This window comes from Phoenix dactylifera, chromosome 4, assembly GCF_051530095.1.
Source record: "Phoenix dactylifera cultivar Ajwa chromosome 4, Ajwa_hap1_PhDact_Kaust_v1.1, whole genome shotgun sequence".
Classification (NCBI taxonomy): domain Eukaryota; kingdom Viridiplantae; phylum Streptophyta; class Magnoliopsida; order Arecales; family Arecaceae; genus Phoenix; species Phoenix dactylifera.
This window is the reverse complement of record NC_143193.1, coordinates 40,563,930-40,575,781: the sequence shown is the minus strand read 5'-3', so window position 1 is coordinate 40,575,781 and position 11,852 is coordinate 40,563,930. Positions and strand designations below refer to the sequence as shown.

The 11,852-nt window shown below is 40.1% G+C and overlaps 1 protein-coding gene, 1 non-coding gene and 1 pseudogene across 4 annotated transcripts; 1 reads left to right on the top strand and 2 right to left on the bottom strand.

The window, feature by feature from the left end:
* Positions 1-442: 442 nt before the first annotated feature.
* On the bottom strand, positions 443-2,276 carry LOC148714067 (uncharacterized; annotated as a pseudogene).
* LOC149767788 (small nucleolar RNA R71) lies at positions 1,541-1,647 on the top strand. Its single transcript, XR_016409329.1, has one exon. It is a non-coding gene; the product is annotated as a small nucleolar RNA R71 (small nucleolar RNA).
* Positions 2,277-8,310: 6,034 nt separating the features above from the next.
* LOC103697973 (RAF-like serine/threonine-protein kinase 20) lies at positions 8,311-10,895 on the bottom strand. 3 transcript variants are annotated; one of them, XR_015977132.1, is made up of 4 exons: positions 10,844-10,895; positions 10,352-10,765; positions 9,615-10,085; positions 8,311-9,180 (listed from the first exon to the last, which is right to left on the bottom strand). XR_015977132.1 is itself a non-coding variant. In XM_088719862.2 (2 exons), exons 1-2 carry the CDS (start codon positions 10,569-10,571, stop codon positions 9,682-9,684), a joined length of 624 nt encoding a protein of 207 aa, XP_088575988.1. In that variant the 5' UTR covers positions 10,572-10,800; the 3' UTR covers positions 9,471-9,681. The 3 variants fall into 3 exon arrangements, 1 of the variants encoding a protein (XP_088575988.1); XR_015977131.2 differs by lacking the exon at positions 10,844-10,895 and having other exon boundaries at positions 10,352-10,800; XM_088719862.2 differs by lacking the exons at positions 8,311-9,180; positions 10,844-10,895 and having other exon boundaries at positions 9,471-10,085; positions 10,352-10,800.
* Positions 10,896-11,852: the final 957 nt, after the last annotated feature.

The window sequence follows — 11,852 nt, the reverse complement described above, 5'->3', positions numbered from 1 at the left end:
AATATATTAAAATCTATAGTCATATTCCCGAATGACATTTTCATTATTCCATTTCGACAGTTAATCAAAGCATTGGAAGTAGCTAGAAATGGGCGGCCTAGAATGACAGGTATTGGAGTGGTACAATTCATGACAGGCTGGGTATCTAATACTATGAAGTCGACTGGAAAATAGAATTTATCAACTTGGACAAGTACATCCTCGACTATTCCTCTTGGTATCTTTATAGATCGATCAGCAAGTTAGAGAGTAACCTCGGTGGGTTTTAGTTCACCAAGTCCTAATTGTTCATAAACTGAATAGGGCAGTAAGTTAACACTAGCACCTAAATCCAGAAGGGCTCGTTGTATCCTGAAATTTCCTATGATGCAAGATATGGTAGGACAACCAGGATCTTTATATTTAGGTGGGGTGTTATGTTTGAGAATAGCACTCACCTGTTCAGTTAGAAAAGCTTTCTTTTGTACGTAAAGTTTTCGCTTTATGGTACAAAGATCTTTTAAAAATTTGGCATAAGATGGGATCTGCTTAATGGCATCTAATAGAGGAATGTTAAATATCCAAAATTTCTTGATCAGGTACTCCTTTTTTAGCTGCAAGCAAACGCTGAGGGAATGGAGCATCTATTTTATGATGAGGTATTGGATCATCTTGTTCAGTATTATTTTCATCTCTTTTCTCAATGGATTTTTCAGGTCTGTCATCCTTCGTTGGAATTTCTTTGTTAATTATTTTTCCGCTCCAAAGGGTTGTGACAGACTTAACTTGCTCAAATTTAGGTTGGGATGAACTTGCTTCATGGACCTCATGTTGACCCTTTGGGTTAGATTGAGGTTGGGCTGGAAATGTCCCTCTTTCCCTAACATTAAGTTGAGCCTCAATTCTACCTACAGAATTTTTAAGTTCTTGGAGTGATTGCATTGTATTCTGATTTATTTGAGTCTACCCTTGCATGAAGGTTTGCAAAGTATCTTCAAGGGATCTCTTATGGGGTGGCACATAGGGTATTGAATTCCCTTGAGATTCATTGGCAGTGGGTCCATGTCTCCAACTAAAATTCGGATGGTTTCGCCAGTTAGGATTATATGTTTCAGGAAATGGTCTCTTATAAGCATTTGTGAAATTTGCTTGATCATGCAACACTTCTTGGAAGGCGGGGATTGTAGGACAATCCTTGGTTAAGTGTGCATTACTCTCACAGATTTCACAAATACTTTCATCTATAGTAGGTGCCTTTCCTGTATTGGCTCTGCTTAATTCAATGGCTTCAACCTTCCTAGTTAGATTAGCAATCTTTAAATTTACATCATTTTCTTCTATAACATGATACATTCCTCCTTTAGTATTAGTCGGTATTTTAGGTTTCTCGTTCTTATCTATTGTATCCCAAGCCTGTGCATTTTCTGCCAACAGATCAAAATAGTCCCAGGCTTCCTCTGGTTCCTTATTCATAAATTCACCATTACACATCATTTCCACGAATTGTCTCATATTGGAGGACAAACCATCATAAAAGAAACTAATGACCCTCCAAATTTCATATCCATGATGTGGGCAAGCAAGCAGAAGGTCCTTAAATCTTTTCCAACACTGAAAAAATGTTTCTCCATCTTTTTGTGCGAAGTTCATGATATTTCTTCTAAGTGTATTTGTTTTATGTGTTGGGAAGAATTTCTTTAAAAATTCTCTTGTCATTTCTTGCCAGGTAGCTATGGTCCTAGGTCTTAAAGAATGTAACCATGACTTAGCTTTTTCCTTTAAAGAAAAAGGAAATAACTTAAGCTTCACTACCTCTTCATTGATATTATTAAATTGAAGTGTTGAACACACTTCATCAAATTCTTTTAGGTGCAAGTAGGGACTTTCGGAGTCAAGTCCATGAAACTTTGGGAGTAATTGGATTATTCCTGGTTTCATGTCAAAGGCTCCCGCAGCAGTAGGAATAACCATACAGGATGGGGTACTGATCTTAGTGGGTTGTAGATAATCACGAAGCGTTCTAATAGGTAAGTCATCTTGAAATTCATTATCTCCCTGATTACTACCATTATCTTCCATTTGAATATTTGAACTTTTATCCCTTGATTCAACTCGAAATAATCTTTTCGTTTTATCCCTTTTCCACAACCGCATATACTGACCAATTAACCAGTCGACTTTTTTTATAATTATTATTATTATTAATTATTTATTTATTTATTTTGTATATATATATATTTTTTTTAGAGTTTTGGATGAGTATGAATATTACCTAAAGCTATGAATATTGACACCCTGCTACTAAAATTATTCACAATCAAACAGTGTCAAAGCATAGCACCCTTATTTCTAATGTTTTCCTAAAAATTTCTAAACAGCTCCTAACTGGTTTGAAGAGTACACTTAAGCCTCCAATCCGGTCTAATAACCTAGTCGACCAGGTAAGCTCCCAGGTAAGTGGAGGGGTCACGATGCGTATAGCAAAGGTCCCACTTAAAACCCACTTTCCTCGAACAGAAACTGTCTCCCTTCAATCACTTAGAGGGACAAAGCTTGCCTAGACATCGACCAGGGTCATAGAGCGAAATTGGTGCAACTTTCAGTGGTCTTCGTCCTATTGAGCTCGAATATCCTTAGGGGCCAACGTCTAGTTGATTTTAATTAGGCTTAGGATATTGATGCACTGGGATGATTTTTGGGCTAAGGACGAGTGATGAAATTCCGACCTTATCTTGTTAATGGGTTCAGCCCTTAGATTATTTTATGCAAATGCTTTATACTATATGCAACAATCAAGAAGATTTTTAACATTTTATGTCATGACATTAAATTGCATTTGAATAGTTGATCAAGCAAACTAGCTAAAAAAAATTTTTCTTCTTTTTATTTATTTATTATTTTTAATATTTTATTATTTTAATTAATAATAATTTTTTTTTAAATTTTTTTTTAAAAAAAAAGAGAGTAAAATTATAATCTAGGAAAAATAGGACTAGTATGAGCAAAACAGAAAAATTAATTTAAATACTCACGGCCGGAGTTCGTTCACTCCGGGAATCCAAAAATGTGATCTTGATCTTCCTCGTTACTAGTCCCGCTTTGTGTCACCCTTGAATCTGAAAAGATTTAAAATTTCAGCTGTGTTAAAAATAAAGAAAAATTGAAGAACTAAAAATAAAGAATTGAAATTTTCAGCCTTGTTCTCGTTCGCACGTTGCAAATCCCCGGCAACGGCGCCAAAAACTTGCTCGATTTTAATCTTGTTCTTTTTAAAAGAGAAATTAAAAGTAGGATACCCCAAGTATAGGGTGTAGCAAAGTAATATTCTCGGTGAGTCCGAGATCGAATCCACAGGGATTTGACAGTGAACAAAAACTAAAGGCTAAATAATATTCAGATTAACAAAAAAAAAAATATAACTAAGGCATTAGGATTTAGCCTAGCACTTAATCATGCATTTCTTAAAATCATCTATTAATCAGAATAAAATAGATTTAGTTTTATGGGCAGCATTACAGTAATTCTATTTTAAACTACATGGATTTCTAAGCATCTGTTATACCCGGGGGAAATAACAAATCAAAGAAAATATATAAGTTTGAAATAATTTCTATCAATCTACTGCACCATAAATCAAATCAAAAACATTAAAATCCAATTGATGATTAAAGAAAATACATGAAGAAAATGCTAGGCTTTTCCCTAGCCTTAGCTATATTAGATTTAGCTATCCATATAAGATGCAAGCATTTTTGTAAAAAGGGATTAGTATAGAACAAATAAAATAAAGCATAAATCCCCTTTTATTTTTTTCTTTTCTTTGGTTCAGAAAACAGGGCACTCTGTTTTCTCTCCCAGCTCCCTTCTTGCCTTCACCCGATGATGCCTTCTCCCTTCCGTGGCCTGGCTGGATGGATCCGTGCGGCTGCTGGCTTCCGAATTCCTCCTCCTTCTTTCCTCCTCCGTCGCGGCTGCTGGCTTCCTCCTCTTCCGTCGGCTGTCTCCCCTCCTCTTCCGTCACGGCTGCTGGCCTCCTCCTCCTTCGCACGCTCGGCTGAGTAGATGGATCGGAAGAGGAGGTGCAGATGGCTGGCTTCCTGGTCGCCTCTCCCTCTTGTTCCGTGTCCTCCTCTCCTCCTTCTTTCCTCCTCTTCCGTCGGCTGTGTAGGAATGAATCCCTTCCTTCCTCCCCCGGATCGCTCAGACTTGGATGGATCCGGCCGGCTGGTAAGATCCTCTCTTTTCTTCCCCCCTCCCGTCGGCTGGTTCTATCTCCACCAGATGGCCTTTGCTCCTCTCTCTTGAGTTCCTTTTATAGACACCTTCAGCAGTGTGGCTGGGAAGACCGAAGGATGCGTTGTGGACGCTTAGGAACTGGGAGCGGAAGAGACATGGCTTGGGACTCCTCGGCTGGGAACGTTGCAGAATTTGAGCAACTGTAGACATTGATGTTGGATTTGAATGCAAGGCTTCGTGGCTTGGAAATGATCCGTGGTTGCTTGAGATACGGGATGAAGGAAGTCGAATCGCTAAGGATTTGTCTGCTGGAACGCGTGGATGAGCTGGGAGGAAACAGGGGAAACGTCTTGGTTTCATGCTGCCATGGACGTTCACGGATGCGTGCTCGAGCGGATGGGGGATTGCTGAAGTGGAATGCAAACGGTTTGGCTTCTTTCCTTTGCTGCCGTTGATGTTTTGAGTATAGATGAATGATGGGAAGAAAGAAATGCAGCTGAATATTCTTGAAACAGGGGAATCCGAAACCATGAATGAGATGTGGCTTGAATTGAAGAGCCGGTTTGGCTTAGGTCCCTTGGGTTTGATTTAGGTTCCATGGAGGAGATGCCATGATGCTTGGAAAGCCACATGGATGGTTTTGATGATGCTAGGAAGCTCCACGATGCGGGCATTTGTGCTGGCTGAAATATGTGGTTACAGTGATATGGATTGCATGCGGATGACTGGCGACGTGAGGCTCAGATGAGACGCTAAGGATTTGTTGAGCTCGAACTACCGGGCATTGGGCTAAAATCCAGCATTATAGGGTTTTTTTGAATTATATGCACTCAGACACAGATAAAGCATTAATTAATTAATTTTATTAATAAAGATTAGCTATAATACTAATTAAGATAATATGAAAATTTTACTTTTGTACTCTCATCAACAGAAAAGTAAGTTTGCAAAATTGGACTGTCATGCAAGAGAACTAGAACATAATTAAATGAACAAGCCCGAAAAAAGTGGAAACCTATCACCTGTCGTGAAGTAGTCGACCAGAATCGTATGCTCATGGACTGGGGCGACGATCGGTGCACGGCGAGTCGGCTCGTCAAATGGCGTGAATCTATTCGAATCACAGCAACTCGGTAGATCTGCTAGGCTCTTAATTTGAAGAGGCTCGTGGATTTGTAGGCCTGATGGATTGGGCCTCAGAAGAGAGCAGTGGCTCGTGGGAGGGCTCGGAGGGGCCCTCGAAGGGATTACTGTGGCTGTTGAGGGGTGGAGGCGGGGTGGTGTTGCTCGGCGGAAGGAGGAGCGGCGGGCGGCGGTGAAGAAGACGAGGCGGAACGCGACGGCGTCGACTAGGACGTCGGCGAAGGCGGTCGTGGAGGAGAGCGGTGGCACGACCGGCGCGTCAGCTGGAAAGTGGCGGCAGTGGGGGAGGCCGAGGTGGCGGTGCTCTAAAGGAGAGATCACGGAGGAGGTGCTCGGGTGGCGACGGCGGCGAAGCGTGCGCAGGTGGGTGCGGCTCGGTGGGGAGCTCAGGGCGGGGCAGCACCGGCGGACACGGAGGAGACCTCGACGGCGACGGGAGGCGGCTCAGGCTTGGGCGGCGTGGCGGGAACCGAGCGGCAGAGTGGCGGTGGCGCGACGGCGAGGAAGCGACGACTGCCACGGCTCGGGGAAGACTAGAATGAGTAGTATACAAGAAAAATTGTAACGAAAAGAAAGGATGCTCTCTTGATAATGAATAAATCTTTATTTTTATTATTTGCTTCTTTATTATCTTTTAATTTACTGGTACTCTAACAGTGGTTTAGGTAGCATTCCAGTAATTAGAAGTCTTTGAAAGTTCAAGGCATTCAAACCGAGCAATTTCTCCTTCCAATTTCAGTGATAAACAAGGGGCACACCTACACAATTATCAACCTAGCTGTAGGCTTATTATCCCATCTCAATAAAAAGGTGGAACACAACTATATAATCAATTATCCATATACAGCAAAAGAACTTATAAAAAAAAAAGAAAAAAACAAAAATGACCAAGGAAAATATTTGAAATTCAAACCAAGCTAATTTGGAAACTTAGCTATGATAGAGAGGAAATTTTAAACTACTCCATTTGGTAGGCTAATTATGAAGAAAGAACATTTCTTTCTAAGGGCTTGATTGGATATTTCTTAAAGATTGGGCTGAAAATCCTATAGAATTTATGAATTGGGACATCCATTTAAGAATAGCCTTATATGAAGCAAATAGCACTTAGCCCAAATCCTATCGGAAGAAAAAAACTACCATAATTTTTTTTTCTTCCAGCAGCCCAAAGTTAGAATCTGCGTTATATTTGCATATGCACCTAGAAAATGCAGTCTGGATAGACTAATAGGCCTGATCCGTATAGAATTTTCAGCTCAACCTGAAGATGCTCTAAAAAGGTTACAAAAAAGTAAGAACCTACTTGAACTAGATTTTGTTATCTTAGGCTGCACCTATTTGAATCCATGCCTGTTTGAGTCTCACAATTCTCACTTATTGATTCCACATGTTTGAATGTGTGGTTTGGCTTTTAGAATTTCATAATGGAGAACACAACATGATGATTTTTTTTTCAAGCATTTTAACAACATATTAATATTTTTTATCCAATTAGGAATTGTGGTTGCAGTGGATTTGGCGAACTCATAGTACAAGCCATGATGCCATCTTAGAGGATCACCTTCAAGCAGAATCAACAGCAGATAAGCTAATGGTAGATATTGGTATATGAATATATTTTCTTGCCAAAGCAGTATAATCAAAATCATTAAGTTTCATATTTTTTGTAGTTTTAGATGATTATTTTAAATTTATTATTTTTAATATTTTTAGTTTATATCTTCATTATGAAGAGTCCAAATTTAGTATTAAATTCAATGTAATTTTTCATATGCCTTGAATAGAGAAAAAACATTGGGTAGGGGCTAGGGGTAAATATATAGTTATCATGTGATCGCCAAGGATGCACTAATAATGAGGCATAAGGTTGTGGAGCGAAAATGGTTATCCTGGTGCAATTATAGGATTAGCGTTCTAGCTGCAATCCTTCTTCTATGTTCCATGAATCAATTGAGAATTAATACATTGCGGCTTCTTCTACGTTTACCATAAACAAATCTCATACTTTAAATGTTACACTAAATTCACAGGCGCTGGTTATTTTTTATGGGCATACCTAAGATGCATTGTACTTAATTAAACAGATAGGCCTTTTTTTTAACAGTAGGTGAATAAATTAATGCATTTGTTTTTTATGATTACTGTATATATACAGAGGGCGATTAATGCATATTTTATTGTTAATTTAATGCTTGCATTGAATATAAAAATTATTTTTTCCTTTATTGTTTGAGTCCTTCAATAGCGGCCATAATTGGCCCAAAAGATTAAGAAGCCCCTTGATATCACAGCCACAACCGCTACCCGCAGCACCACGTAACAAGCTGGAGCTGATAGAACCTGCTAGAAGCGCGGTATCTGAACATTAGTGGCAGACCGCCATCCAAAGATTTAGCTGACAAGGGCCCCCGCAGGAGAGGAAAGCGACAGGAGCTCCTACGGAAAAGATAGAGCTCGATATTTTTGGTGGTCTATAAGAGACATCGGAATTGATGAAAGAGGCAGGTGTGATAGTCCACAAGAAATAAAGTAAAATAATAATAATTTTTTAAGATAAATAAGGGTCACCAAATATATTCTCTGATCTCAAAACTGTTGCAAAACTATTCATTATTAATAGTTTTCCACTTAAAATTTCCACCTTGAGCTTCTTTCATAATTTCCAATATTCAATTCACTTTTTCTTTTCACATATCGTCCATTTGTAAAGTTTGAAGATCTTTTTCCCGTGAAGAGAGGAAAATATTAAAGTTCTTTTCAAAAAATCACCTAATGTAGGCTAATCATTTCTAATTTTCTGATACAGAAGCATTTATAGTTTGAATTGTTCTTCTATGAAACCTTTGTTTTTTTATTTATTAATATAATTAAAATAGCTTCTTTTGCAACTTGGATCATTCTTTTTCAGCATTATATCAAAAAAATTTTCTTCCCTACTTTGGAAGACAAGAATTTTTCTTGAACCTTCCCATGTAGGATGGGCATTTCACTGCAATCTATCATTTGATGTCATCAAAAAAATTTAGCATCTTTCTCAGCTGGGATATTTTACTTGCCGAAAGGAGCTGCTCCTATATTTTAATTCCATCATGGCCTCAGCACCTCCCAAGCCCAAAGAGGCGGCACAACCAATAAAGCCAAGCAGGTCCACACGGGAGCCGGCTTTACAGTCACAAATCACATGATTCACATCAAATGCCAGAGGAATCCAGACCTCTTCTCTGACACGCTTGGGACCAATCGCCACCAATGCCACCCACCTCATCCCCTCCGTCGGAAAGCGGCCTCGAAATCACTTCAGAAACCGCACCCTTCCCTCTTTCTTGGTATGATGCCTCCGGCCCCACAATCCAGGAATCAATATTGCCGGGGTCCCACACGACCGACCAGTCAGGATCTCGTCTTCCCTTCGTCTCTACCTTTTTCATATCAAAAACTTTTTGGAGAAAATAAAAGAAATTTAAATTTTGTTGGTATATATATAAAAGAACTAGGAGGTGACAAACCATACAAAATTTCGTTTGGTATCTACATATTAAAAGAAAAAAAATTTTTGCTTTTTTCTTTTTTGCCGTTCATTTTTCCCTTCTGCATTAATCGCCCATGGATGCATAATAAAACTATCCAAGCGGGCAAGCAGTGGAGAGGAATTATGTCTACGAGCTGCGTCCAAAAATTAAAAGCCAAAAAAAATGTGAAAATAATCAACCAAAGAATAAGTATATTTTTTAAGAATATAAAATATTTATCTATATATCCTGTATTTATACCACCGCCGCTAATCAAAGTGGCATCCAGAACGTTCCGGCCATTTATTGTAACCTGCGAAGAGAGAGAAGGAAAAGGAATCAGTAAAGCAAAAGCAAATTAAAAAAACAAAAAGAAAATATCAAAAAAATAAACTAAAAATAAAAAATAAAGCAACGGACGGACGGACGGATGATAACGAACGGTGAAGACGGAGGTGACGGAGCCTAACGGAACACGGTTGCGAAGCAAAACAAACGGGGAAGAATGGGGGTAAGAATGGTGGAAAGCAGAACAAAATCCAGCAAGAGAGGTGGAACCATGGAGGAAAAAGGCCACAACAAAGAAGAATAGAGTCCCATAAATTCGTATTAAGAGTTTTTTTTTGGTTCTTTTTTTCTCTTTCTTCCATTTTATTAAAATTTAAAAGGATGGTCAATTACAGCCCCTGCTTCCGAAGAACAAAATATGCAGTTCAACTCCTCCGTTCTTTCGTTGTTTTCTTTTACCTCCTCGGTCTCGTCTTCTTTCTTTCTTGAAGTGATGTGGCGTTTTGAGACCGGAATAGCAGGCGAATTATTGGCAGTAGTTCCCCTGGTGAACGAGGAACTGGTGTGGCCTCGGATTCCCGCGATGGCGATGGTGGAAGCGGGGATCCCCGGCGGCAACGGTGCGCCGACCGGAGAGCCTGGTGGGCGTGAAGATATGGTGGACCAGCGGCTGGGCAGCGGCGGCAGAGGGTTTGGACTCGGCTGGAGTAGACGGAGGGGAGGGAGTTTTGACCGGAGGAGGGAAGAGGAAAGCCCGGATCTTTAAGGGGCCAACACGGTCGCGGCTGGCGAGGTCGTACTCCTCAAGGAGGTTGGCGAGGTCCTCGTCGGAGGTGATGGAGACGAGGGCGTCGAGGTCCTCCGTCGGCAGCTGGCACCGAAGACTCACCGCTCCCCACCCGCACATCTCCTCCAGCTTCCCCCGTAGCTCTGTTCCACAGACCACAAACCCTTCAATCTTCCCTATCTCGTCAAAACTAATCAATCTTTTCCTATTTTTATGCTTCGAATCATTGCTTCGATCTTGAGGGCGAATGGACAAATTCCAATTGAAGAATAGCTATTTTCTCATAAAAAAATTCCAATCTTTTTATTTTTCTGCTTCGAATCGTCGATTAACAAGTCAAAGAGACCAAAAGATTCGATTTTTACGAAAAACTAATAGAAGAAATTGAAACAGGGGGGGGAAGACAAACCGGAGAAGGGGAGGGAGCGGTCGATAGCGAGGACACGGGTGTGGCCACCGACGTAGCGAAGCTTGCCGTCGGGGTAACGGGGGAGGATCTTGCCGCCGTAGCTGCAGAGGAACTTGATGGTGCTGCCGCCAGCGGCGGACTTGACGGACACATCGTCGAAGGAACCAAAAGAAGCGCACGAAGAAGAGGAGGAGGAGGAGAAGGAGGAGGTGCCCACCATGCTTCGCTTCTCTTCTTCCAGGTTCAGCTCGGTTCGCTTTGGTTGGTCAAAAGGTAAAGGTGAAGTAGTTCGAAGGGAAGCTCGGAGCTCCGAGGAAAAGGAGAGAGGAGTTGCTCTGGAGACCGCTTCAAGCCTCCCCCTGGCACCCTCACCCCTTTATTTATAGGACTTGGGGCTGAGATGTTACGAAGCAGCTGCAATCAATGGTTAAAATCAAATAAGAACTAAACGTTACACCGTTACGGCAAAGAAGAAAGGAATCATAGTAGGACCTGAAGGAAAGGACCTGCAACTGACACATTATAATTGCAAGAGAGAAAAAGGTACACGCAATGGTTAGAAAGAATAAACGTTACATAAAGAGGAAAAAGAAACAAAGTAGGAGAAGGAGTAGGAGGAGTCCAATTCCACGTAATTTCTTAATTTCAATACATAACAGTGCTTTTCCACTAAGTTCTAAGGATAATAATTAACCACTGTAAAAATTAAAAAGGTAAAAAGAAGAAAAAGGAGTTGGTTAAAAGAACCAAAGAAGAGAACAAAGTCCGCCGAAGGCAAGACGCGGAGCAAACGACGGAAAACAGTTAAGAAGTGGGACCCACGGCTAGAAGAGAGAAGAAAAAAAGGTTTCCCGTATTTCTTGTTTATGGATTTTTTAATTTCTAATATCTGGTGGGAAAGTAATGTTGAAAAAATAAAATAAAGTTGAGAATTTTGGAAAATACAAGTGGGGGTGCAACTTGAGAAAGGTGATGTTCCCGCTTGCTTTGGCTCCGAGAAGCTGCTCCTTGACCATCACCAGTTCCTGTGGCAGCAGTGCTCCTACGGTTCCCACTCACTATCATGTTTTCTGGATCTCTCGGATTTTTTGGGAGGTAGCATCAAGTTAGAAATTTTTTTGCTTTTAACTTGTACAATTTCATCACAATAATAATGTTCCTATAAAAAGTATAATTGTAAATATAATTTTTATTTTTAATCTGCACGAGTTAGGTTCATCCCAATATAATAATATTAGAAATGGTCCATTGCTAAGTAGACGTTCAAAATGGACCGCCATAAAGTTGATCCTGAGAAAATACTGGATGATTGTGATATGTTATCCCTAGAGTATTAATTATCGTAAATTAATTCCAAAAACTTCCGCAAACTATCACTTATATTTTACGGCTTGATCTTAATAGCTAATTGATTTTGAATCCGGCTCTTATATACGTATCTGAATTAGATATTATTTTTGTATGAGAAGCGTTGAGCTATATAATTAGGATAAAAGACTCG